Below are 26,620 nucleotides of genomic sequence, written 5' to 3'. Positions count from 1 at the left end.
CTCAGCCCCCTCGCTGCCTGTCCCAGGGGCTTGTGCCTCTGTGCAGCCCTGTTGATCGTGTGTAGGATGGCAGCACCCTGTCCGGTGTCACGGGCTGTGGTGTGAGCACCCGTGCAGGGTCCCCTGGGTGTCCCGGGTGCCAGCCCAGCTCCCACAGCCTCCCCTGGGGCTCAAACCCTCGGGCTCAGCCCTCCCTGGGGCTCCGTCCTCCGGCTCCTTCCCAGCCCTGCCCCTCCCCGGCATCACCCAGGCTAATTTCTAGGCCAGCGCCTGGTTCAGGCATGAATAAATCAGCAACGTTGCATAACCGGGGATGCAGATTTTTGCCGAATGGCTGCCCGTGCCCTGCTGCTGCGCCAGCGCCGGGCACCCACCTCCCCACACCCTGTGGGTCCCCTGGGACCGACAAGCCCTGTCCCCGTCCCTGCTGGCCAGCAGCATGGCGGGCGGTTAGCGAGACTGGCCGTGGCGGTGCGGCTGTCGCAGGCTCTGCCAAAGATCCCCAATTAAGCAGCCCCTCTGCCCCCACCCAGGATTAGGTGGGATGAGCGGAGCCCATTAGCTGCCGGCGAGCACGGCCGCGGGGCCAGGAAGGAGGTCAGGAGCGCAGGGAGCTTTTGGCAGCTGCCGCGCAGAGATCGCGGCTCAATCTGGTGTCTGCCCAGGAGGGGATTAGCTGTGGCCTCAGACAAATCAGTGAGTTGGCAGGATCCGTGCGGGGTAATCTCCCCTGCTAATTGGGGTGAGCGTGCTGCTCACCCGCCTGAGACACGGCAGCAGCACCCGGCCGAGAAGGGGATGTTGGTTGGGGCTGCCATGCACGGGGTCCCGGCTGAGCTGGGGGTCCCAGGTGTCCCCAGGGAGGGCAGGGCAGTGCAGGGGGCTGGGTGGCCTCTGTGCACTGTCCTGACCTTGTCATCATCCCCCATCACATCTTCATCCCATCCTCATCCCCCATCCTGTCCCACTCCAGATGGGCTGTGCTGGGCTCCTGCCTGCCCTGAGGGACCAGGCACCAGGCGTTCTGCGCAGGGAGCTGCCCTGCTGCCCCCGAACACAACAGCCAGGCCATTTCATCCCCTCCCACCCGCCAAAGCCACCCGCTGCCCCTGCCCAGCAGCAGGACGGCCTCGAGCCCGTCCATCTCCTGCCTCATCTTGTGGACCGGCTGCCTGTTCTCGATGCACTGAGGGCAACTGGGATGGGTGGGTGCTGGGGAGGGCTCTGCGCAGCCGCCCACCCCTGCCTGCATCCCGGCTCAGTGTGACTCAGCCAGCACCAGCTCAGCCGCCTGAGGAGCGGGGCTGCCCGTGCAAACCGCTCCGGCTGCGTGGCCACCTGCTCCCTGCGGGACCGCGGGTGCGGATGTCACTGCAGCTCCAAGACAGCCCAAATCCCCCCAGCACGCTGGGCGCTGTGCAAGGGCAGCGCAGGGTCTGCTCAGCTGCTTTGAGGCCCAGGAAGGCGTCTGTGGGAGCTCAGGGGCTCCGACACTCCAGCACACACGGGGATGTGGCCCTTTGCTCAGCCAGGAGGGACCAGGGATCGGGGGGGCTGGCAGTGGGATGCCTGTGGGCTGTGCCCCAGCCAGGCTGCACCAACAGCAAAATGAATGATGGGAGTCAGCCGACCCCGCATCTCCTCACAGAGGGACTTCAGGGCTGTGCGGCTCTCAGCTGCTCCAGAGCAGCAAAACGCGGAGGCTCGGAAGAAACGAGCTGGCTCTGGCTGACGGGAGCGTGTTTGTTCTCCCAGCAGCCTGTAATTCTTCCAGCCCTGGATCTATTTGTGGCGACATGACATGTGCAGCGTGGTGTTCTTTGCAAGCTTGAAGTCTTGTAAAAAATTAATCGTGTATGCAAAATTTGGCTTTAAATATTAAAACCGACTGGGGGGAAGTGTGAGCCTCGGTCTAAGAGCTGAGCTCTGAGTGGGGTAAGACGATGTCCTGCAGTGGTGGCTCACCAGGACGGGATGGGATGGTCCCACCATGGCCCCAAAGGAAAGTCCAGCCCTGGAGTCTGGGAGTTCGGTGACCGGGGGCTGGTCGGGAGCTGCCCGGAGCTGTTCCCTGCCAGTTGGTCAGGACTGTTCAGATTTTAGAGCATCCCATGTTTGGAGGGTGCAGTTCCATGTGCCAGGGCTGCAGCGTCGAGCACACGAGGCCGAGGTGTGTGGCCCCGCAGAGGGGCAGCCCCCCAGCCCAACGGGACCCCCGGCCACAGGGCTGGCCTGGCTGGCTCTGTGGGTGCTGGGGAGGGGCTGCGGCCCCCCATCCCAGACTGGGTCTGGGGGCTGTGGGGCTGCGGGTGCAGAGATGTGGGGCATGGGGGGTGTTCAGACTGGGTTCAAGGTTGAAGTGGGTGCTGGGGGCGAGGGAGCAGTTTTGGGGCACGGCCGCCTGTCCCGTCTCTGATCCCCATCCCCGGTCCTGTCCCCGGTCCCGGGAAGCTGGCGGCACCCGGGGCGGGTCAGCACCTGAATAGCTCCGGGCGGGTGGGGGCTGCCCCTGGGGGGGGTCCCGGCTCCGCTCCCGGAAGGCTCCGGGGGGGTCCCGGCAGGTCCCGTCCGCCCCGGCCGGGCCGCGCGGGGGCGGCGGCGGCGCGTCCCGGGGGAGCGGCGGGTCCCGCTGCGGGCCCGGGGCTGCGGCTCCGCCACCTGCCGCCCCCCCGCCGGATCCCGCTCCGCGGCGGCGGCGGCGCGGCCCCTCCCCGGGGCACGGGGCGCGGGGCCGCGGCGGCCGCCATGGAGGAGGAGCCGCCGCCGCCGCCGCCGCCGCCGCCGCCGCCGCCGCCGCCGCCGCCGCCGCCGCCGCCGCCGCCGCCGCCGCCGCCGTGCCCAGCGCGGGGCCAGCGGCAGCCGGCGGCCGGGAGGCTCCCGCCGCGCCATGGGCCGCCTCACCGCCGCCGCTGCCATGTCGGCCGCGTTCCTCAGCCCCAGCCTCGCCTTCAGCTCCCACTTCGACCCCGGTGAGTGCCGCCGCCCCGGGGCCGCCGGGCACCCGCTCCCCGCGCCGTGCCCCCGCTCCCCGAGCCCTCCCCGGTACCCCCGGGGGTCTCTCCCGGGCGACCCCCGCGCTCCACCGCCGCGGTCCCCGCTCGGCTCCGGCTCAGCCCCGCAGCGGCTGCCCGCGCTGCCGTGCCGGTACCGACACCGCACCGGGCACGGAGCATCCCCCGCCCTCACCGCCGGGAAATGTCACCGTCCGGGCTCCCGGAGCCGTCCCGGCGCGCTGGCGGGACCGTTGCCGCAGCCGGACGGCATTTTGTTCCTCGGGGCTGGAGCGTGCGGAGGAATCCCGGGGGCTGCGCTGCCTCTGAAGGCATCGCCGGGATGGCAACGGGATGGCAGCGGCAGCGGTAATGGTGATGGTGCGAGAGAGGACGCGGCGCGGGGCTGGGGGGTGTGGGGCTGGCGGTGCCCCCGGGCTGGCAGAGCCGGTGTGCTCGGTGGGGAGCCCAGGGACGGGCAGCGGGTGTTTTGGGGCGCAGGCTGTTATGTAAAGCGCCGTGTTACGGCCTCGTCGCAGCTGCAGGAAGATGCTGCAGGCGCGGGAGCGGAGCAAGGGCTGGCTTTTGTGTGTGCGTGTTTTGGGGCCGCCGCAGCCGCAGCCTCCCCCTCGCCGCTGCCTTTCGCTCCCCAGCTGCCAAACGCCGGCAGCCGCCTTTGGCCTCGCGTCCCCGCCGGTGGGGGGTCTCACCCACGCAGGGTGTCGGGAACCCCTCGTGTGCGGGACCCGCTGCCCGCGGAGCGTGGGGAGCCCCGGCGAGGTGTGGGGACATCCGGTGAGGCTGGCGGTGGCCTCGGCACTGGCCCTTTGTTTACCAAACCGGGGAAAACGCGGGTCCTGCGCCTCTCCCCTCGCCTCCTCCATCACCGCGAAGGAGGCAAAGCGTTGCCGGTGCTCGACGCGGTGGTGGCGGAGGCTCTGGCTGTCGGTGCTGGGCTCCTGCATCCCTCCCTGCCAGGGTCCTGGTCCCCCCTCCCTTTGCAGCGCTGCTCCCCTGGCCCTGGGTCTGGTGGCTGCGGATGGTCTGAGTCCATGGAGGGATTTAAAAATGAACCACGCTGGGAGTCACCCAACCCTGTCTCCGTTGCCAGAGACTTTGTTCCCAGCCTGCTCGGCATCGATTTCTGCTCAGGAGGAAACCTCTTTATTTGCATCTAAAATGTAGTAGCTCTGGGAATGGAGCCGTGGTTGCCGTCCTCAGCCTCCAGCGTGGTTTTTTGTGAGGTGCCCCATTTGCTCTGCTAATCCTGTCAACCTGAGGATTTGCAGGGCACGTTTGATTTAAAAATCCTTCTGCAAGAAGGTTTCCTTCACTGCCGACTGCCGTGCTGCCGCGCACCCAGGCCCAGGGCTCGGCTGCTGCTGTATGGCTGCCACCCACGGGAACCAGCAGGGAGAGGAACCAAGTGGGGAACAAACCCTGTTCTCTATTTCATGGCTTTGTTGGTTTTGTCCGTTGGCAGCACCTCCTGCCTGTGCCAGCCCGGTTTCCCTGGGGTTTGCTTGTGCCGGTCTGGAAGAGGAGGAGGAAGCGCTTTTTGGGACTTGGTGGCACTGTGGCTGGGGGACAGGGGACAAGACAGACCTGGGGGCTCCAGCTCCTGGTGTCATGTCCCTGCGTCCCCTGGGGAGGGACAGGGAGAAGGCGCAGCTGCTGGGGCCGGGCGGTGGGCTGAGCCAGCAGTGGGGAGCGGTGACAGCGGTGTCACCTGGGGGTGCCGAGGGGATGTGCCAACCGCAGCAGCCCGTGCTCTGGCCTCGGCTCATGTTTTTGGTGAGGCTGCTCAGCTCAGCCATCACACGTGCCCACGCCGGGCTGTGCCGGCTGCCTGGGCCGGTGTGCACCGCGCAGGGGGATGCGCTGGCTCTCAGTGCTGGGTGCTCTGGGGAGGGGTCCCAGCCCCGCATCCTCGTGGTTCCCACCTCCCTTTGCCCATCCACAGGCCAGACCCAGAGATGCTCCCGCATGGTGCATGGAGCGCCAGAGGCACCGGCAGAGCACCGACTGCGCCACCGGTGAGGGACGCTGCCACGCCGCCCGCCCCAAGCCCGGAGCCCCATCCCTGGCCTTCCCGGGGAACTGGGTGCCTGCTCCCTGCCCTGGAAGCACTGCGACCTGCCGTGGCCCGGCCGAGCAGACGCTGCTTGGAGGCACCGAGCAGAAGTGCCGCGTCCCCTGTGCCACCTGGGTGCGCAGCGCTTAGTGTTGGGGTCAGCAGCGCCCAGTGAAGCTGCAGGGGGACGTGAGGGCGTCTCTGCTGGGGGCAGGGGCTGCTCCCCGCTTTGCCCCTCTGCCTGCCCTGCCTGCCCTGCCCACTCCCAGCCCGCACTTCCCCGTCTCAGACCCAGGAGTGCGTTTTGAAATTGTGAGAAACATCCTTTCTCCACCACCTATTTCTTCTTCCCCATTTTCTCCTGCCCTCACTCGCCCTGGCCTCTCTCCCCATCCCGCGGGGGCTGTGAGGTGTCTCTGGCTGCCGGTGGCTGCGGCATCGCCGCTCCCCGCTCCGGCGGTGTGACCCGGCCCTGGCCTCTGTGTTCTGGAGGGGTCGTGTGCCAGGGCAGAGCACCCATGCCGGGGACTCCAGGCGCTGGGGAGGGATGGGGGGGTCCCCCCAGCCCCGTGTTTTCAGTCCCGACTGGCATGTGCTGCCATCCTCTGCCACAGGCCACGCAGTGGCAGCTGCTTGGCGAGAGCTGGCGTTCCGTGTCTGCTGTCACTGTCTGCTCCTGGCACGGGGATGGGAAGGGATTTGGGGGATCATGGTGGCAAAAGGCCATAGCACCCAGAAGGACCCTGGTAGCCAAAACCCAGGGCCAGGCACTCTCCATGCTCCCACCCCAGTGCCAACTGTGCCGCTGGCTGCTGGCGACGCGGAGGGGGACAGGGGGAAGGTGCCACTGGGGCTGGATGCAAAGGGGAGACTCGGGTTGGGAGAGCTGGAGGTCGTGGCAATAGGAGAAGCAAACCCCCTGGCACGGCTGCGGCAGCACCGCGGTTGCTGTCCTCCTCGCCGTATGTTTCCCATGAGGTGTGCGGGAGGTGCCAGCGGCACGGGGCCCGTCCGTCTGTCGGGCTGGCGGGCTCAGGGCCGGGCACACCAGAGCGGGTTGAGTCCCGGTGCCTCCCAGTGCCCGCGGGGCTGCCAGCATGGGCAGCGGCGGGCGGTGCGTGGGAGCCCCTGCCCCGGCACAGCCGGGCTGCCGCGGGGATGGCACTGGCGCCGCGCTGCAGTGCCGCAGGGCAGCGGGACCTCGCGCTGCGGGGGGACGGATCTGGCAGCGCCGCTCCCCAGGGGTGCCGCTTTGCTCCCCCTTCCCCCTCCGTGTGCCGCTCCCTCCCCGCGCACACGGACGGTTGCGTTCTGGATGGTGATACAGATCCCTGTCAAGGCCAATTAGGAGAAATTAATATGCCGGGGTTGAAAGGGCTCCGTGTTGCCGCGGGGGGGGGCGGGCTGTGACTCATGGGCTCCCTGCCTGGCACTCCTGGCCTTCGTGGGACACCGTGTGCCAGAGCAGTCCCCGGGGCTCTGCCCGCCCCGGCACCGCGTGCCCCCGGCCGAGCGGGGCTCTGGTGCCGTCTCATTGTGCCACAGCTGCCTCGGCCCGAGCCAGCACCGGGGACATGTGGCAGAGCCGGCACTGCCAGCATGCTGCGTGGCTTGGGGCTGTGGTGGGGGCTCACGGTGCACCTGTATGCACGGTCGCGTCCATGGTCACATCCATGGTCACATCCATGGTCGCATCCTTCCTGCTGGATTTAGCCAGGGCCTGCCCGGTCCTGGTTGCCTGCAGGCAGGGTGGGCAACTCGTGCTTCCCAGGTTTTCTCTAGTTTGTGTTCTGCTGCCTCTCCATCCCGCTAACGCCCTCGGCTGGAAAATCCCTGCCAGGTCGGGCAGCTCCTGTGCTCAGGTCGAAGGGGCTGTTGGGCCACTGTGGTCCCTCTGCTGAGCCCGTTTGTACCCAGTGCTGCTCTGACTTGGCTCTCTGGTATGGAGGGGGGATGTCCCAGCCGTGTCCTGCAGCCGCTGCTCATCTCCAGCTGCGCCTGCCCCGGCGCACGCCCGGCATGGGGCTTTGCCCGTCGGGGTGGGCTGAGCTGGAGGGACCCTGCAGGGACATGGTGCCGGGTGCCAGGCTGGGGTAGCCGTGGGAGGGCCAGAGGGTGACAGTGCTGGCACGGAGAGGAGTCGAGCTGTGCTGACTCAGCATGCCCAGTGGCAGGAAAATAAATCTCCTCTGGGCATTAATCCCCCTGACAGCCCGGGGAAGCGTCGTCGGAGTGTGCTGCGTGGCTGTCTTAGGGCAATTACTGCCGTGAGATTGTTTGCCATCGGCTGAGCTCTGAGAGCCGCTCTGGCCTGGCTGGGGGCACGGGGGGGACGGGAGCGCCGGAGGCTGCACAGGAGCTGGTGCACAGCTCAGGGCTGGCTGAGGGATGGAGGGGACGTGGGGCTGGTGGGCATGGGAGGGTTTGGCACCGGAGGAAGGGGGAGCAGGTCCAGGGTCTCCTGCAGAGCCACCGTCACCCAGCCCAGGATGAAGGCAGCGAGCATCGGGGGATCCCGGTTCCCATCCCTTCTCCTCTGCCAGCCGCGGTCAGCGTCCTCCGCAGCCTGGTGCCAGCAGCCGTGTTAAAGCGGTCTGTTTTAATTACTGGAGTGAAGGAAAATTCCAGCGTAGGCAAACGCAGTAAATGGAGCAGCGCTGCCCGCCTGGCTGGGCAGGGACCGGCTCTCCCGTGGGCAGGAGCGCTCCCAGGCTCCCGTCCTGGCTGTGCCGGGCTGTCCCGCTGCTGGGCTGCTCCGTCACCGTACTGAAGTGCCGGTGAGGCTGTGTGCTCCTCCCGGGCTCGCCAGCCGCACTGGCTGCGCCCCAGGCTGGTGTTTGGGAGCAGGGCTGAGACCCGCTCCCACCCGCGGGCCATGCCCGCTGCCATTGCGACAGCAGTCAGGGAATTTTCTGGGCTCTCTGGTCCGTGCGTTCCCGCACGGTGATTCGGGCGCCGCGGGGCTGGCCAGGAGCAGGCGTGGCGCAGGGGGTGCTGGGCTGGCTGGCACCGAGCACCCCCGCATCGGTGCCCCGAGCACCCTCGCTGCTGCGCCCCGCTCCCTGCGGCCCTGCAGCTTGGGGCAGCCGGGGCTGCGGTGGGGGACGTCGTGCCGGTGGCGCCGGCGGCGCGGGGCGGACGCTGTGCCCTGATGCCGCGCGGAGCCCTCGGCACACACTGCTGCTCAGGGCTGGCACTGGCCATCGCGACTCAGGGCGGCTCCGTTCGCCTCCCACGCTGCCAGCACCATGGCTGTGGCAGCTGTGGCAGAGCCCATTGGCGGCAGTCCCCGGGCCCCTCCGCATTTGGGTGGCATTTGGGTGCATGGGGCTGTGACGCTCCCTTGGCTGCTGCCCGGTGATCCTCGTGGTGATGGCACCGCGTGGCTCTGGGGTGTGCGGCGGGCGGGAGGAGCCCCCAGGGAGTGCCCGGCTTCACCGCCAGAGCGGCTCCAGCCTCGATGGCAGCGAGGGGTCCCCCGCGGCGGGTCAGAGCCCCCCGGGGCTGCCGCAGCTGCCAGACCCCTGCCCAGGTTTCTGTGGCGCATCCCCTGCCGCGCTGGGCCCTGCTCCGCCGCTCCGCTCCAGAGCCGAAGCTCCTGGTTTCATAACGCCTCCGAGCGTTTCTGATAAAAATAGGCTGCTCCGCTCCACGCTGCCTCTCCCGCTGTTACGTAAACGCGGCTCTGGCCAGAGCCTCGTCTCGGCCGGTGCCGCACGCTGGCAGGACCGCGGTGCCGCGCTCAGGGGCAGCCCCGGCGGCTGGCACCGGTCCCGGCACGGGCTGGCGGGGGCGCGGGCAGCGCTGGGGTGACGCTCCCCCCAGGCACCAAGGGCCGAGGTCGGTCCTGCCCCTCGGGACGGTGGGTTTGCCGTGGTGCCGCAGCATCCCTGCCAGCGTGGGAGGCTTTACAGCGCCCGGCTCAGATCTGATTTGAAACGCCGAGCAGGAGAATTTGGTTTAAATAATCAATTGAATCTTGCTCTGCATGCTTTTTTATCTATTATTATTTTCTCAGAAATGATGGCGGTTGGGCTGTGTGGCTGGAAACCCGGCTCTGCAGCCGGGAAGGCTTTGATGGGGGAACTTGGTTTTTTGTTTCTAATCAGGCTGACACGCTTGGTGTGTGCACAACAATGATGCAGCGTGGCCTGTACTTATTACAGTCCTAATTTTTATTTCGTCACATTAGAAAATGATGGATGATCTTTTTTTTATTTTCCATCTAGTTATTTTTTTACTGCAAATTCATCCCAAGATGATAAAACCAGAATTAAGAGGCAAGAATCAGTCCTTTCAAAAATACTTCTGCATTGGTTAAATAAGCCCACATTAGAAGATGCATAAAGAGACCAGCTTAACAAGGCGTGCCTTGCATTTCAAATTAGCGGATCTGTTAATCGCCGGAGCGGGTGCCTGGGTGGCTCTGGCTGTTTCTGGTGGGAGGGGGTGTCCAGGGCTGGGGGGTGCAGGGTGCTGCTTCCTCGCGCCCCGGGTTTGACCGCCCGCTGTGGGGCTCCTGCAGTGACTTGGGAGGATGCCGCGGGTACCGGCTCCGTGCCGGGCTGCTGGGTGGCACCGGGGGTGGTGCCAGCCCCGCTCTGGGCTCAGGGGAGCAGACCCGGGGCCGTCCCGCTTCTTCCCCGCGGCACAGCTGCCGGTGCCTCAGTTTCCCTCTGGAGCTGCAGCCAGACTGCGAGGAGCAGCCGCGCGTTTGCAGGCTAAATGGCAGCGGATGGTTTCGTGCCGCCTGGATGCATGTGGGTGAGCAGAGCGCTCGGCCGGTGGGGTGTAAAATCGCTTTCCTGGAAGCTGCCCACGGACCTGGGGACTCACACGTTACCAGGGGAGCACGGGGCCCGCGGCTGGGGTTGCCGATGGGTCCTGCGTGTTCGGATCGTGCCCTGCTCCCTGCCCGAATCCTGCCCCGCTCAAATCCTTCCCAAATCCCGCCCTGCTCCTTGCCCGAATCCCGCCCAATCCCTGCCCAAATCCTGCCGAAATCCTGCCTGAATCCTGCCCTGCTCCCTGCCTGAGTCCTGCCCAAATCCTATCCTGCTCCCTGCCCAAATCCTGCCTCTCCCAGCCGGGCACCTGCTGCAGGGGGCTGCACCCTGGGGTGCAGGGTCTGGCCTGCGAGCCCTCATCCCTCCGTGCAGCCCCGCCACGGTCCTGGGAGCCGCTGCCCTCTGTGAACTACAGATAGGGAAACTGAGGCAGGGGACTGTGGCTTGCACCAGATCCTGCAGCGAGAGGCCAGGTGGGCACAGGGGGCCGTGGGGCACTGTGCCCTGCGCCCCGCAGCTGCTGCCGGTGCTGTGCCTGGTGCGGGGTGCTGGGCAGCCCTGCCTGCAGCGGCTGGGTGGGCAGGAGCCGGGTGCCGCCTGCCCATGGCCGGCCCCGCACGCAGGCATCACCCTGGGCTGGGAGCTGCCGCCGGGCTCTGCGGGAGCCCCTGGCTCGTCCCTTCCGCACACGTCAGCCACCACTCACCGCGCTGGGCTCCGCGCGGCACCGGGGACTGACAAGCGGCGGCTGCAGCATCGCTCAGCCCGCAGCGGCGGCCACGGCAGCGGCTATGGCTGGCCAGGCAGCCGCAGGCACCCGGCGAACGTGAGTCAGCAAAGGGAAGGGCTGTGCACGGTGGCCGGTGTCATGGGCAGCAGCATTACGCTGCAGGGTCGGCACCCCGGGTCCCACCGCCCTTTTTGTGTCCCAGTTAGGAACCGGGGTTCGGAGCTGCGACCCAGGCTGGGTGGGCAATGCAACGGGCTGGGGGGTGCGGGCAGCGCTGGGCAGGGCTCTGCCTGCTGCGGGGTGTGCGGCGGCAGCACCATGGGCTGGGAAGGCAGTGTGTGCCCCGCTGCACCCCGCTGCACCCCGCTGCACCCCGCTGCACCCCGCTGCACCCGGCATCCCCAGTCTCTCTCCATTGCCGTTCTGCTCCCGTTTGCCGAGGCTGGACCTGGAGCTGTGACCCCGCTGCTGCCACCAAACCCCCACCTGTGCCCACCCTGCAGGGCTGGCCTTGGCTCCGAGCACTGTGGCCTTGGCCCAGAGGCCATCACGGCAGCAGACGTGCGAGCAGGCAGGACCCCGCTCCTGGGAGGGGGGCAGAGCCTCAGGATGGGGTGCAGGATGCAGTGGGAGCCCCGGCTTCTCTTGAGAGCCCTGTGGTCTTTCACACCGCACGCAGCCTGTGTCCCGGTGCTCTTGGTGTCCCCGCACCCCAGTGCTCTGGCAGCTGCTGCTGCAGGTGCATTTGACTTGGTTTTGGGAGCATTTAGCCGCTGAAATGCTGCCACATCCCCACCGCCGTACCAAACGCCTGTGCTGTGGTGATGGGGAAGGGCAGCGCTGGCAGCCCCGGCAGCGGGACGGTGGCGGTGGGTCACAGTGGTGGGTCGCGGTGGTGGTGGTGGCCCCGCCACAGTGCAGAACCTGCCCAGGCTGCGCTGGTCATGGCTCCCAGGTTGCTGGTTGCACAGGTGGAGAAACCGAGGCAGGACCAGCTGGAGCTCCCAGGCCCGCTGGTTTGGAGGCTGGTTTGTTTGCAAAACGCCGATTCCCGAGCTGCAGCCGAGGGGCGGCTCGGCTGACGGTCCCCGTGGAAAGGCTCCTGTCACTGCGCTCTGCTCCCCGTCAACATTCAAAAGGCTCTTTTTCAGTGAGTCATTTTCTCTCTTGCTGTCCCACTATCCAGGGAAAATGGTGACATTCACAGTACAAAGTGTGTTCACCATGGAAACCAGCTGAAAGGAGGGGGAACGCCACCCCCTGCTCCTCCCAGGTTCAGCTGTGCATCCTCCAGCCATGGAAGATGGCTCTCGAGCTCCTTGGCAAGTGCTGACAGAGTTTGGCATGGCCTGGGCTGTGCCAGAGCACACGGGGCTGGTGCGTTCGCTCACGGCTGTGCCGGGAACTGGGGCGCTCCGTGCTGCGAGCGGGGACGCGTCCCGGGAGCCGGATGTGCAGCGTTGAGCCCCGGCACGGGCGGCAGCAGAGGGTCGGGCGGTCGGGGCGCGGGGCTGACGATGGAGCGATGCCCTGTGGTCCATGTGCGGGAGCCGCGTGTGCCATGAGTGTCTCCGAGGGCTGGCACCGCGCTGGCACCGCGGCGCGGGATGGGGATTCGAGCGGCTGAGCGGAGCTGTGGGGTCGGGCAGGGCAGCGCCCCAGCCCGGAGTCCCACGGGGAGGGCACCGTGCTGGGCACCACAGGGCTGCGTGCGGGTCCCCGGCGAGGCCGGCTCTGTTGGCAGCGCCGTCACCTTCCGGCTTCCTCCTGCCACAATCACGCTGGTTGTTCGGGCAGGCGCGGGGCAGAATAGTAATGTGGCAGCTGCAGCTGATGGCGGGGGCCTGGTGGGGCCGGGTGGCTGGGCGATGGGTGCCACCGCTGCCACCGTGCTCCATGCCGCCCCGAGGGGATGCAGCAGGGGCTGGAGAGGGGCGGTGGGTGCCAGGTTTTGGGATGTGCTGGTGCCTGGAGGGGCTCCCAGCCGTGCTGGTGGGTCTCCAGCAGACCCTTCCCCTGGAGATCTCATCTCTGAGCTCCGCGGATGGGATGGGGCAGGAACCGGTGACCCCAGGGCCAGCACAACCCCTCTCCCCAGGGTGTCATTGCCACCCTGCATTACCATGGGGACTGTGCCTGTCCCCATCCGTGCCAGCTGCTGGCGGGGTCCTGCCTCGGCTCTGGGGTCCCTCCTGGGCTCCCCAGCTGTCCTGGCCGCCAGCTGAGCCAGCAAAGGGGGCACAGCAGTGCTGTGCCCCCCCCCGCCCTGGCTGCTCCCTGTCCAAGCCCCGGCAAGCCCTGATGTGTCCCTGCATCCCATGAGCCCCCCGAGCAGCACCCCTGGGCACAGCCACATCCCCCCCTTGTCACCCCTGCCCTGAGCCCACACCCCTCCTGTCCCCGCAGACGGCACCCCCCTTAGCGAGCTCTCCTGGTCCTCCTCGCTGGCTGTCGTGGCCGTTTCCTTCTCGGGGCTCTTCACCTTCATCTTCCTCATGTTGGCCTGCCTGTGCTGCAAGAAGGGGGACATCGGCTTCAAGGTGAGCTGGGGACACGGGGACGTGGGGGGCAGGTCTCCCCGGGGCAGGGGCACTGGGGGAGCTTTTCCCTGGGAGCCCAGCGAGGGATGGGGGATCAGGATCCCCCGCTGCTGCCAGCGCCAGTGCAGGATATGACCCAGCACAGGACAGCGTTGCTTGGGGGAGCTCAGCCCCCCACTACCGGGGCTCAGCATCACCGTGGGTCACACCCTGACCCAGCCAGGATCCCCAGTCTGCACAGAGCCTGGATCTGCGGGCTCAGCATCACTGCAGGCCGTATCCTGACCCTCCGCGCTCCCAGCTCTGTAGGGGCCAGGTCCTGCCATGGTTAAGGGCTGCGGTCCCACCCGCACGCCCCCGGGGGCGGGAGGCACTCTGACCTCACAGGCACAGAATGTGCCGAGAAATGGCTTTTCCCTAATTGCTGAGATTTTTGTGGAGGCTTGTGGCGCCCGTGGCGGGAGGGGGTCAGGCTGGGAGGGGACATGCTGGGCCGTTGTGTAACCGTCCCACACCGGCCGGAGCACCGGAGCGGAACAATGAGCCCCCTCGTGCCCCCGCGGTGGCTATATAGGGGTGCAGGGCCGCGGCCGGGCGCTGCCTGTGTCCGGCGGGTCGCGGCGCATGGCGTGCCATGGCAGCACCATGAGGCTGGGCTCGGTGCGCGCGGGGCGAGATGCTCACCATCGCCTACCTGCTCGCCCAGGCGGCTTTCCGGGGGCTGGCCGGGCGGCGCCGCCAGGTACTGGTGCCAGGGTGGTGGGGAGGGGGTGCCTGTCCCATGGGGGGCTGCAAGAAGGGTGTAGCGGGGCTGTGTGCTGGGAGGGTGCGATTTTGGGGTCTCCATGCCCGGGGGTCTGTTGTGGGGTGAGCCTGTCGGGGCGATGGGCAGAGGGGTGCACGGGGCAGTGGGGAACCCACGGGGTCAGTTGTCTCTGCTCGGTGTGTGCCCCCCCGCGCACTCCCCGGCCCAGGAGTTCGAGAACGCCGAGGGGGACGACTACGTGACGGAGCTGTCGGCCCAGGGCTCGCCTGCCCCCCAGCATGGCCCCGAGGTCTATGTGCTGCCCCTCACCAAGGTCTCCCTGCCCATGGCCAAGCAGCCGGGGCGCTCAGGTAAGCCGGGATGGGGACGGGTGATGGTCCTTGCAGGAGCCCTGTGCTCCATGGTTGGGGGTCCTGCACCGCCGGTGGGGTGGGGATGGGGGATCCCCCCTGCTAAGGAGGGGTGGCCCCAGCAGAGCTCTGGTGCTGGGCAGGGGACAGACAGTGGCGAGCGCTGTCACTGTCCCACTGTGCAAGGGTCCTGGTGGCCTGTCCCCAGCCCTGTGCCTGGCACCATCCCCGGGGAGCAGCCTGCACCCCACTGATTGGTACGGGACACAGGAGCCCCAAAATGTGGCACCTGCGAGCCCCAGTCCCACGTAAACAAGCCTGTGAGTGGGAAAGGAATGTGGGGGCCCCCGGCCCCCTCCCGCCCAGCTCCGCTCCCGGCCCGCAGAACAGCAGTGGTGTGGGGGGGCCGGCGAGGGGCGGCGCAGCCCAACAATGGCCCCATTGCCGCCTGCCCCTGGCACGGGTGCCTGAGGGGCAGGACCTGTGCCGGGGGCCGGGAGGGGCTGGATGCCAGAACTCCCGCCCGCTCGGCTCTGCTCCCCCTGGGGAACAGAAGGGGCAGGAGCCAGCTTGCTGCTGCCACCCGATTTGGGGACACTGGGATCCCACGTCCCCCGCGGGAGGATGCCTGGGCAGGAGGATGCTCTGGCTGCGGGGTGGCTGGGGACGGCTGCTCCAGAGCCCCCCGGGACAGTGCCGAGCCTGGCACTGGGTGGAACAGAGGGGACACGGGGGCTGGAGCGGGCCCGGCGGGTAACGCAGGCAGGCTGGGCGGGCGGGGGCGGCAGGAGGGCGCGCGGGCAGCTGGATGTGCTCTGTTACAGTGCAGCTCCTCAAGTCGGCGGACCTGGGGCGGCAGAGCCTGCTCTACCTGAAGGAGATCGGGCACGGCTGGTTCGGCAAGGTGAGCGGCTGGGACAGGGTCCCCTGGGGACACCCCACGGGATGCTGGCTGCGGGGATGGGGCTCTATGAGGTGGGGTTTGGGGTGAGGTTGGCGCACGGTGAGGATGAGCCTGTCCCTTGCCCCAGGTGTTTCTGGGGGAGGTGAACTCGGGCATCAGCAGCACCCAGGTGGTGGTGAAGGAGCTGAAGGTGAGCGCCAGCGTGCAGGACCAGATGCAGTTCCTGGAGGAAGCGCAGCCCTACAGGTATGTCCGAGGTCACTCTGCGGTGCCACTGCTGCACCGGGCACACCGGGAGCGGGGATGTTGTGGGATGGTGCCTGGTCCCGCCCTGTGCCATGTTCAGCTGTGAGCAGAGCTGTGGCTGCCCTGAGAGGTGCCCAGCTGAGCTCTCCAGGCAGGATGACTCTGTCCCAGCACCACCGTCCGTCTGCTGGGCGCTTGTTGTGGCAGGACAAGGGCTGTGCCGGGAGCTGCCGGCCGCAGCGCAGGGGCAGCGGCTGCGGTGAGGTCATGGGCAGAGCGGGGCTGGGGGGTGTGGAGCTGCTCCCTGCCCCAGCAGAGCTGAACAAGTGTCCCTTTGTGGCATGTCCCAGGGTGCTGGGACGTGCTGGTACCCACTCCCAGCGCTCCCAGGGCTCCCAGCGCAGCAGCAGAAGGACAGGGAGATGGTTCCCCAGGGGCTGCTGCCATCCCCCCGCCCCAGCCGGCGCAGTGCTGATGTGCCCCCGTCTCTCTGTCCCACACAGGGCCCTCCAGCACACCAACCTGCTGCAGTGCCTGGCCCAGTGTGCCGAGGTCACCCCGTACCTGCTGGTGATGGAGTTCTGCCCGCTGGTAAGTCCCCTGCATCCCCCCGCGCCCCATCCTGCTCGCCAAGGCGCTGCCGCGGGTACCGTGGATGGATGGCAGGGCAGGGCGCGCAGCAGCGCTCAGCTGGGCACGACTGAGCCCGTCGGCTTGCCATGGCTGGTGACAGTGACACTGCCTGCAGGGTGACCTGAAGGGATACCTGCGGAGCTGCCGAGGGGCTGAGGCCATGACCCCGGATCCGCTGACGCTGCAGAGGATGGCGTGCGAGGTGGCTTGCGGTGTCCTGCACCTGCACAGGAACAACTACATCCACAGGTAGGCTGGGCTGGGGCACAGGGGTTGGGGGGTTCATGGGGTCTGTCCAGAGGGGCCCACCAGGACGCCAACGTTCTCGCCCCACCGCTGCTCCTCCTGCCCAACAATATCCTGGTGCTGAGTGAGTTGCAGACAGAGACTCCAGCATCAGTGATTTTGTTGAGGAGGGGGTGCGCTGCCGTCGGGGGCCACCGGACCCTCCTCACGTTTCACGGGCGAGTCCCTATGAGGGTACCCAGTGCTGTGGGTGGGGGGATATGGGGGAACTTTGCTGTGGGGATCCCAGGCTCGGTGGGTCCTGCTGCAGTGGGGGTCTTGTGTGTGCCCCTTCTGTGTGACCCCTCCGGGCTGGAGCAGCCTCCGGGGAGCCCAGCCCTGTGCCAGGGCTCACGCTGCCCGGGGACACCCGCTTTCTGCTGGGCTCAGCGTGTGACGGACAGACGGACGAGGCGCAGCTGGAGCCGCGCAGGCATTCCTGCTGTGCATTCAGTGGCTGGTGATCAGCACGCCCGGTGTTCGGCAGTCAGACTGCTGGCCCCGCCACCGCACAGCCGTCCGCTCCCACCGCCGGCCATGGCGCTGCCGGGGGGGTCCCGAGCACAGACCCTCGGCCCCTGGGCAGTGGGTGCCCCCCTGCCCTCCCAGGGCAGCGGTGGCAGCACTGGGGTTTGCTTGGCAGCGACCTGGCCCTGCGGAACTGCCTGCTGACAGCAGACCTGACCGTCAAGATCGGGGACTACGGGCTCTCGCACTGCAAGTACAAAGTAAGGCTGGTTTTGGGGGCTGGGGGCTGCGTGCTGGGACCCCATGGCAGAGCTGTAGGCACACACACGCCCCCCAAGCCCTGTGCCCCCCTGCACACATCTCCCTCCCCAGCAGTGCCAGGGCACCCCCTGGGCTTTGCTGAGGCAGCGGAGCGGGGGTGCAGTCCCACAGGCTCTCTGCACCCCAGGACCAGGCAGCTCCCCCAGGCTGGTCCCCCAGGGCCAGTAGCCCCCTCTGAGCACAGAGAGGGGGTTTGTTGCCCCCAAGCGCCCTGGCCCCCTGCCCAGCAGAGTGCGATGCAGCCGGGGGGGGCTCTCTGCTGCTGCCTGGATGTGCCCCCCTGCCAGGGCCAGTCCCTGCAGGCAGCTGCCAGCATGTCAGCCTGGGGGCCGTCTGTCTGTCTGTCTGTCTGTCCTGCCTGCGGCTCCTGCAGGGCTGAGATCACATCCAGTGAGTGCAGGGGGGTTGGTGGGAGGGGGCTCAGGATGGGGAGACGGGGAGCAGGCAGAGGGGCTGGGGGCTCAGGCAGAGGGAGCACAACACGTGCTGGGGGCAGTCAGGGACGTGGGGGGCAGTGGGGGGTGGCTGGGGGTGGTGGGGCTGGGGACAGCTCTTGCCGCGGTGTGGCCGGTCCCTTACGCGTAGGTTTGACGTTCTCTTCTCGTACTGACCCTGCATACTTGGCAGGACGACTACTTTGTGACGGCCGACCAGCTGTGGGTGCCGCTGCGCTGGATCGCGCCCGAGCTCATCGACGAGGTGCACGGCAACCTGCTCATCGTGGACCAGACCAAGGCCAGCAACGTCTGGTGAGCAGGGCCCGGGGGGCACGGGGCGGGCTGCTGCTGGGCATGGAGGGAGGTGACTGGCACCGGGCAGCATCAGCGGGATGTGTTGGGGAGGGTGATTTTTGGGGGTGTGGGTCTCCCCGTGGCCCCAGCATCCCGCCCTGCCCACAGGTCGCTGGGCGTCACCATCTGGGAGCTGTTTGAGCTGGGCAGCCAGCCCTACAACCACTACTCCGACCGGCAAGTGCTGGCCTACACCATCAAGGAGCAGCAGCTCAAGCTGCCCAAGCCGCAGCTGAAGCTCTCGCTGTCGGAGCGCTGGTGAGAACCCGGCCGGGCTGTGGCCACACCCTGTCCCCCCCGTCCTCCACCCCGGGCCGGGGGCCGGGGCTGACCATGGCCCCTCACCCCTTACCGTGACAGGTACGAGGTGATGCAGTTCTGCTGGCTGCAGCCGGAGCAGCGCCCGACGGCCGAGGAGGTTCATCTCCTGCTCTCCTACCTCTGCGCCAAAGGGACGACGGAGGCGGAGGAGGAGTTTGAGAAGCGCTGGAACTCCATGAAGCCCAACGGCAACGCCAGCGCCAGCCACCACGGTGCCGAGCTCTCCTCCTTCCCGCTCCTGGAGCAGTTCTCGGCAGACGGCTTCCCCTCGGATGGGGACGATATCCTCACCGTCATGGAGACCAGCCACGGCCTCAATTTCGAGTACAAGTGGGAGCACACCAAGACTGAGCACTTCCAGGCGCCGCTGGGCTCCCTGAGCCCCAGCAGTGCCGCCCGCTACCACGACCTCTACTACCCGGCCACGACCGCAGGGCACCTCAGCCTGGGGGTCTCGCCCTCCTGCTACGAGTGCCAGGGCCCGGGCTGCCCCGCGCTGTCGGCCCCCGGCGTGGTGCCCATCCTGGGCGCACACAGCCCCTCGCTGGGCAGCGAGTACTACATCCGCATCGAGGGGCCCGGGGAGGGCAGCGCCGAGCTGGACTACGCCGTGTGCACCTACAGCCCCGCGGGTGAGCGGGGGTCCCCGCGCCCCCCGTCCTGCTGGAGAGCCCAGGGTGCCCCCAGCAGCGGCACCTATGACTCAGACAGCAGCCCCACCGTGTCCCTCAGCATGGAGCCGCTGCTGGGCCACACGCCGGCCGGCGAGGGCTCCTGGGAGTGTGCCGAGTACTACCCCTACCCCTGCCCAGGGCAGGAGCCAGGGGGCTACGAGCCGCCCCCCAGCCGCAGGGCAGAGGGGTACCTGCTGGAGGACGAGCCCCCAAAGCCAGGCAGCCAGGACTGGCCTATCCCCAGCTTCCAGCCCAGCATCTTCACCGACCCGCTGGGCGTCTCTCCGTCAGTGAGCTGTGCGTACAGCCCGCGGGCACACGGGGAGCCGCGGGCAGCCCCACCGGGTGCGTGGGCGCCGGGACAGAGCGGGGCCCGGCCGGACTGTGTGGCCCTGGAGCTGAGCGAGGACTCTCCCCCCGGAGCCCCCCACCCACAGGGCACCAGCCCGCCAGCTCAGCGGCAGCCCTGGGCCTCCAACAGCTCCTCTAACAACAATATCCGCAGCGGGAGCCCCGCGTCCCGCGAGCCCCTGGCTGGGGACAGCTGGTGCTACCGCCGCATGATCACCTTCCGCGGGCTGATGGCCAAGCCGCTGGGCACTGTGCTGTGCGGCCAGCCCCAGCTCGGGGGGTCCCCGCTGGGCCACGACTTCCACCGCCCCTGGCAGGATCAGCCCCTTGGCACGGCCGGCGGCTCCTCCTCCCCGCACCGCTCGCCCTCCCCGCGGCGTCAGGCCTGGCACAGCCGTGACTCATCAACCTGCGGCCGCTCGCCGGCAGCAGCACTGGCTGGCAGCCCCGGCACGCCGTGGGGCCCCGGCACGGCCCCGCCAGCCGCAGCGGGGGCCCAGCATGATGCCCACCGGGATGAGAGCACGGAGGGGAGCAGCCCTGCCCGCAGCCCGCTGCCCCATGCTGCAGCTGCGCCGGGGCTGGGGGAGGCCACCCCCATGGCTGGCACTGCCACCCCAAACCCCGGTCCCCCTGCCGAGCCCAGCGAAGACGGTGCCCAGCCTGCGCCGGAGGTGCCTGCGCCAGTGCTGGGGGAGGCGGCTGCCGAGAGCAGCGCGTGTGCCACTGGTGACACAGACCGGACGCCGGACAAGACGTTCTCCAGCGCCAGCTTCCCCAGCACGGACGAGGGGAGTGACGAGGACACGGCGGAGCTGACCTCTGGCGTCTTCACTGACTTCTCTGGGGACTACACGGAGCGGGCGGAGACAGCACCAGCCTTCAAGTCCCTGCAGAAGCAGGTGGGGACGCCGGACTCCCTGGAGTCGCTGGACATCCCCTCCACAGGCAGCTCCTGCGAGGTCTGCAGCCCCACCGCCTTCACGCCCGGCCAGCCCAGGGCCCTCGACAGCGGCTACGACACCGAGAACAATGAGTCCCCCGAGTTTGTCCTCAAAGAGCCCCACGAACCTCGAGAGCCAGAGACCTTCAGCCAGCTGGGGAAGCCACCCCCCGGGCTGCCAGGGGGCGAGGGTGAGGGTCCGGCCCCCGAAACGCAGCTCTCCACCGCCCTCGGGGCCGAGCTGCACAGCCTCTCCGAGAAGAACCCCTACCGCGACTCTGCCTACTTCTCCGACTACGACACTGAGGCTGAGCGCGGCCCCAAGGACGAGGAGGACAGCGATGGCTCCCGGACCCCCGAGGCAGAGGAAGGTCCCCAGTTCCCCACGCAGGACCTGGGACGAACCCCCGTGTTGGGAGAAGATCCGCTGCACCCCCCGGGGGCACCCGGCAGCCCCCCGGCAGCACTCAGCATGGTGCTGGCAGCGGATGCGCCTTTGGCGGCGGTTTCGGTGGGGGACTGGCGAGGGGCAGAGACCGGGAGCACCCCGGCCAGCCCCATGGGACAAGCGCCTGGCACCGAGCAGCGACCTGCCGGCACGGGGCTGGCACCGGGCAGCTCACCGCACCCTGATGGAGACACCCGTCCCCCACCCAAGACTTTCTTCTTGACCCCAGTGCCAGTGAGCCCCGGGGAGCTGGTGTCCACTGGAGGGACCCACGTGCCCAAGGGTGTCCCCGGACTTGGGGGAGCGGCGGCCGGGGCTGAACAGACTGTGTCCCCTGCACCGCGGCTTGGGGAACTGGGGCTGCCCCCGGAGGGGACTGGGGTGGGCGATGCACCCGGGGGTCCCAGCACGCTGCTGCCAAGGGGTGAGTCACCCCCTGGCCTCTCCCCGCTCCTGTCCCCCCGGGAGCCGCGACCGGCCGCCCCCGAGCGCCACGAGGAGCCAGAGGAGGAGGAGGAGGACACAGAGGACAGCGACGAGTCGGACGAGGAGCTGCGCTGCTACAACATCCAGGAGCAGAGCGAGGAGAGCGAGGAGGAGCCGGCGGCCGTCCCCATCGTGGTGGCCGAGAGCCAGAGTGGCAGGAACCTGCGCAGCCTCCTCAAGATGCCCAGCCTGCTCTCCGAGGCCTTCTGCGAGGACCTGGAGCGCAAGAAGAAGGCTGTCTCCTTCTACGATGACGTTACCATCTACCTCTTTGACCAGGTGGGTGGCCGCGGGGGGCAGAGCCGGGCTCTGGGCATGACCCTGGGGAGGTTTGGGTGCTGGGGACTGGTGATGAGAGCCATCCCCAGATGTGTCCCCAGCGACGTCCCTTCCCTCCTGTCTCCCCTTGTGCAGGAAAGCCCCACGCGGGAGCTGAGCTTCCCGGAGCCTCCCCAGCCTTCGGGGCAGCCCCCCGCTGGCAGCAGCCCCCCCAGCCCAGCGGGCAGGCCGGGAGCCTCGGATGACTCCTCGGACGGCAACGCCTCGGAAGAGAGTAAGGGGCTGGGGGGTCGTGGGGGACATGGGACAGGCGGGGGTCACCCCACGGTGGGCTCAGCGCCTCGCTCCCTGGCACAGGTGGTGGCTTCGAGTGGGACGACGATTTTCCGCTCATGCCGGTGAAGCCGTCCCTGATGTCGTCGCTGACAGGGACTCCGGCAGAGCCCGACCCGGCCGTGCCTGCGCTGTCGGCCGTGGTGCCGGCACAGAAGCAGGTGCTGCCCATCCAGTTCTCCCGGTTCACGGTCTCACCCGCCCCAGTGTCCCGGTTCTCCATCACCCACGTCTCCGACTCGGACATGGACTCCATAGGAGGTGAGTCCCCTGCGCGCTGCTCTGCAGGGCCGTAGAACCGCTGTCCTGCGGTGCCAGCGCCGGTGGGAGCCGGGCATGCGCAGGACACCCTGCCCTTGTGCCTTGCAGGGACTGTCCCCCTCTGCAGGGCCAAGTGTCCCGTGGGACCTGCTCATGCCACCTCTCTGCTCGTTGCAGGCAGCAGCGAAGACGGCGAGCGGGAGTGAGGCAGTGGCGCGCCGGGCATCACTCCGGTGCCGGTACCGGCGCGGGCGGCGGAGGACGGCAGGGCCGGAGCGGGGTCCGGCCGGGGGCTCCCGGACCGTGCGCTGGTTTTTTTAGGCAGATTTTATCAGAAGTTGCTGGTTTGCTGCTGCGAGTGGGAGTGGAGCCGCCGGGGCCAGGCGGTGGGTGACGGCCGTGCGTGTGCGTGTGCGGATGGCTGCGTGTGCGCGTGTAAAAATAGACACACATATATATATATAGACATATATATATATAAATTATAGCATTTAAAGGGTAGTGCCCTGACCTCGCTAACATTTGCGGAGTGTCCCCCGCAGTGAAGTCCTCCCCTTGGCGTCTTGCCCACGCGTGCTCCCCGAGGCAGCGTTTGTCCCCACACCCCCGCGCCACCCCCTGTCCCCTGCACTTGGCCTTGCCCCTTGCTGCCGTAGCCCCACACGGCGGCTCGGCCGCCCCACGGCTGCCCCGCAGCGATCCCGAGCTGCTGCCGCTGCTTGATGTCACGCCGTGTGTCCCCACCCCCCAGGCCTGCCCCCGCTCCTGGGGTGAGCAGCACGATTCAGGGGGGGCTCAGGGACCGCGGAGCTCCCCCCTCCCTTGCTTTTTGGGGAGCAGACGTGGCCCGGTGAGGGGCCCCAAGGGCTGGGGAGCAGCACGGGGAGGGCTGGCATGGGTGGTCCTGGCTGCCCCCCACAGGGTGGCCACCCCCAACCCAACTATTTTTGTATTTAAAGAAAAGGATTAAAAAAAAAATCCCAACAAACCAACAACAACAAAAACCAAACCCACCCGAAAAAAAAAAAAAAAAGGCAAAACTTACTGTTGACTGAACCCACATTGATGTGATGTTAAGTTATTGCTGCCAAAGAGATGTAACGAGTTGGAGGGTTGCGGGGGGGGGGGCACTCATGGTTCTTTGTTCTGGTTTTTTTTGTTTGTTTGTTTGATATTTTTTAAAATTCATTTGAGGCTTAGGATAATTGTGCAATTCCAGCTTCCAGAAGGAAATGGAAGTAAGCGGAGCTGAGTGAAACCTTGAAATCAGGGCTGGCTCCTTTCGGGTCTATAGACCAAACCCTGAGGTGAGAAATGCCCCCCCTGACCCCCCCCGCCCCATGTCCTCAGCTGCCCCGTGCACGGGGACATGCGTGTTCGTGCACGGGGACACGCGTGCGCAGACACGCACCCACACACACAGGGCTGGTGCCGGGGGTTCCGTGTCCCCAGCGCTCAGGAGGCTGCTGGGAGGGGTGCGGGGGCTGTGCCCCCCACCCGGGGGCAGCCTGGTGCTGGGGGCACCCCAGCTTCACCCCCAAATCCCGGGCGGCTGTGCCTGCCCCGTTATCGCCCCCCCGCCGGTTGCTTCTCCTGCTGCAGCCAGTCACTGACAGCAATTATTGCTTTATAGAAGTGTTTTATTTAAGCTCCAACCTGACCTGTAACACCCCCCCATACCCCATGTCCCCCCCAAGGGCTGCTCTTGCAAGTTCTTTGCTGAACGCTTTGCAGCTGGGGGGGGTGTGGGGGCTGTCACCCTGTGCTGGCGGGTGACATGGACGCAGCACCCGGCCGTGGGGAGCAGGATGCCCCCCAGGGGGTGCCTGGGGTCCCCCTCCCGCAGCACCCACCCTGCTGAGCCCCCACCCCTCCGCCACCCCGCTGGCACTGCGGGGGGTTTGCTCCGTATTGTGTGGGGGGTTTGCTTGACCCGCTCCCCAGGTGCCCCGCTCCCCCCTCGCACCCAGGGCAGTTGGATGCTGCTCCTGCCCCCCCAGTTTCACCCCCGCCCCCCCAGCCGCCCAGGTTTGGTCTATGGTGCCGCAGGTCCCTGCCTCTGGAGGGCAGCATGAGGACAGAACTGTGTCTTGGATATTTTTTTTAATAGAAAGGCTATTATTACATTGTCTATTTTATCAATACGGGTCATAATTGCTGTATTTTTTATCAGTGCTGATGTCCATACAGCTCCCAGCATGTGTGTCAAATATCATCGGGCCAATAATAAAGTTTTTAAAATATCTTAAGCCGTTTCCTGCCCAGATCATTGCCTGGCACGCCGGCAGCTGCCTGCTCTGGGACGGAGCCCGAGGATGCTCGCGGAGCAGGCGGCTGCCCCCGCCCGAGGAAAACACTGCGGGTGGGAGCGGTGGAGGGAGATTTTATTGCTCATAAATTACCTTTTTTTTTTTTTCTCATAAAAAATTATTTCAGGTTACATCTTGCAGGTGCCACCAAGCCAGGAGGTGCAGCAAAGCCCTGGGGTTGGCTGGAGGACGGGGGGCGCTCCCCGGGGGGCCCAGTGGGCAGCAGCCCCCGGCACGGGGCTAGAGCCCGGGTGGGTGCAGGAGAAGCCACTTTCTTGTGACGGAGCTGCAAAAACCATCGGAGGGGACACAGTGGCGATGAGCCATGGCCTGGCGGGGACAGAGCCCAGCCTGCACAGAAACCATGCGCCCGGGACTCTGTGTGCTTTAGGGATTAAAAAGTGCAAAAATGACAAATACAACGGAAAAGGCAAAATCTTCGCGGGTGCTGCCCCCACGAGAGATGCGGCTCCTGCCTAGAAAAGCCCTTTTCCCTGCTTGGTGCCAGGGATGTGCCGCCGCGCTGGCTCCGGGCAGCCGGGAGCTGCAGGAACAGCCCAGGCACCAGTTTGCTTGTGGGTGCATAGCCCAGCAATAAGCTTAGCAAGTGTGTACATATATATTCATATATATATTTATCTATATCTATGTCTCTCTCTCATACAGCCCTACTAATAGAGGAAGAGCAAACAGCCAAGCAAGAGGTCTGGATGGGAGAGCCTGTTTGAGGGCAGCAGCCCTTCTGCCGCTGGGCACCCCAAGGCACGTGCTTAAACACAGCCCTCACCTCCAAAAGTGGTTTTCTTTCATTTTGTTTTGGTTTTTTTGGTTTGTTTGTTTTGTTTTGTTTTTCCTAGCTTATATTTTACAACAGTACCATAATACCTTACTTATATATACAGAGACCTGGAGCTGCAGGAGCTCTGGGAGCAGAGCCGGCCCTGTCCCTGTCTCAGCGGGGGCCGCGGTGCCAGCACCCCATTGCCTCCCAGGCTGGGCTGGGAGAGCGGAGCATGGGTGGGCAGCCGGGGTCTCACGGGAGCCTGGGAGAAGCCTACAGCTCCCACCGCCCCCTCGGCTCGCACAGGGGTCCCTCCTGGCTGGGCGGGGGGAGCAGCGGGAGCAGGGGGAGCATCATCTCTGTGCCATCGTCACTGCCCCACATGAGCCTGACGCGCAGCTCAGCTCTGGGGGGCCGTTTGCCAGCCCAGCCCGTGCTCCCCACCACGGCGAGCGGCTGCTGAGCCCAGAAGCAAACCCGGCTCTGGGACACACTGCCTGGCTCTGCGCAGGCAAAGGATGGGCTGCACGGCAGCAGTTTAACCCTCTGCCACCGAGGGGAATGAGCTGGGTCTAGAGAAGAGAGAACTAGGGCACTAGCTTTAGCCTTTGGCTTTGGAAGCAGCAGGATTAAATAAATTCTGCCTAAAAATGAGGTCCTGGAAAGCTGGACATGCAGCAGCGAGGAGGAGGCGGCGAGTGCCGTGCAGCACGGCGGGCACCGGCGCTGCTGGATCAGCTGATGAGCGGGGCCGAGCGGTCGTTGGTCACCGTTGGCTTCAGCTGGACGTTGGCAAAGGGGTTTCTGCAGAGACAGAGGAAGGCAGAGTTTAGCAGGAGGGATGGCGGCAGCGGGGCCTGTGAGGACGTGGCACCGGCACAGCAAGACCCCGAAAAGCTGTTGCTGCAGAGTCGCTGGGCGTCCCGCGAGCCTGAGCCTGGAGCCACCAGCCCGTCCCCTTCCCCTGCCCCAGTCCAGCAGTGTTTGGGAAGGGGTTGAGCTGGAGCTGCCCCTTGCTCCCCTGCTCTCTCACAGTTAGAGCAGTGCTGGATGTCAGAGGTGCCTGTCCCCACGTGGGAGCACCCCGAGATCACCCGTTCTGCACCCGGCTGCTATGGGGGAGCAGCGGGTTAGGGCTCCCTGCGCCCCATCTGCCCAGCGCTGTGTGGGGACACCCAGACAGGAGCAGAGCTGGCAGCTCCGTGCCGTGCCGCTGGGAAGCCTTTGGAGAAGCCAAAAGTTGGTGAGGCAGAGGATGTGGAGAAGAAGGGCACCGGGCCGAGCCGCTGAGCGGGAGCTCGGCAGGGACACGAGGCCAAGCACAGCCCGACTCCCCGAGGAGCTGCCACATCCCACAGCCGGAGCTGTGCAGGCCGGGCTGTACCTACCTGGGGTGTCCCCGGCACCGTCCGGCTGCCCCCGGTCTTTGCCGGCTACAGGCAGGAGGGTGCCAGCAGCCACGGAGGCACCGCCGGCTGCCTGTGGTGTGAGGCCACCCTGCAGCCGTTGGGCCCAAACCCGCACCGGCACGGGGGCCGAGGGGCCCGCA

At 67.0% G+C, this 26,620-nt stretch overlaps 2 protein-coding genes across 8 annotated transcripts in view; one reads left to right on the top strand and one right to left on the bottom strand.

Moving 5' to 3' along the window:
• The first annotated feature begins 2,892 nt into the window (after nt 1-2,892).
• AATK (apoptosis associated tyrosine kinase) lies at nt 2,893-25,007 on the top strand. 5 transcript variants are annotated; one of them, XR_010607246.1, is made up of 16 exons: nt 2,893-2,969; nt 12,988-13,121; nt 14,096-14,237; nt 15,062-15,141; nt 15,269-15,387; nt 15,891-15,978; nt 16,136-16,269; nt 16,949-17,033; nt 17,722-17,843; nt 17,994-18,143; nt 18,246-21,387; nt 21,523-21,661; nt 21,745-21,981; nt 22,159-22,367; nt 23,201-23,288; nt 24,957-25,007. XR_010607246.1 is itself a non-coding variant. In XM_065648141.1 (14 exons), exons 1-14 carry the CDS (start codon nt 2,915-2,917, stop codon nt 22,185-22,187), a joined length of 4,656 nt encoding a protein of 1,551 aa, XP_065504213.1. In that variant the 5' UTR covers nt 2,893-2,914; the 3' UTR covers nt 22,188-23,081. The 5 variants fall into 5 exon arrangements, 3 of the variants coding, with proteins under 3 accessions (XP_065504213.1, XP_065504214.1, XP_065504215.1); XR_010607245.1 differs by lacking the exon at nt 24,957-25,007 and having other exon boundaries at nt 23,201-24,226; XM_065648141.1 differs by lacking the exons at nt 23,201-23,288; nt 24,957-25,007 and having other exon boundaries at nt 22,159-23,081.
• Nucleotides 24,007-26,620, bottom strand: part of BAIAP2 (BAR/IMD domain containing adaptor protein 2) — a 41,090-nt gene continuing 38,476 nt past the window's right edge. For all 3 annotated transcript variants that reach the window (XM_065648146.1, XM_065648150.1, XM_065648147.1), the window contains one exon: nt 24,007-25,875. In XM_065648146.1, coding sequence (XP_065504218.1) covers nt 25,850-25,875 — 26 coding nt within the window. In that variant the 3' untranslated portion in view covers nt 24,007-25,849. The remainder of the gene's footprint in view (nt 25,876-26,620) is intronic.

Source organism: Caloenas nicobarica, chromosome 18 (assembly GCF_036013445.1).
Source record: "Caloenas nicobarica isolate bCalNic1 chromosome 18, bCalNic1.hap1, whole genome shotgun sequence".
Taxonomy (NCBI): domain Eukaryota; kingdom Metazoa; phylum Chordata; class Aves; order Columbiformes; family Columbidae; genus Caloenas; species Caloenas nicobarica.
Note: the sequence above shows the minus strand (reverse complement) of the source record. Positions and strands in the feature narration are given on the sequence as shown.

Bases quoted from the DNA above. Each gene is read 5' to 3' on its own strand.
- AATK (XM_065648141.1), top strand. From the start codon at position 2,915: ATGTCGGCCGCGTTCCTCAGCCCCAGCCTCGCCTTCAGCTCCCACTTC. The intron at 13,122-14,095 runs GTGAGCTGGGGA...TCCCCGGCCCAG, and splicing joins AGGGGGACATCGGCTTCAAG to GAGTTCGAGAACGCCGAGGG. The intron at 15,142-15,268 runs GTGAGCGGCTGG...CCCTTGCCCCAG, and splicing joins GGCACGGCTGGTTCGGCAAG to GTGTTTCTGGGGGAGGTGAA.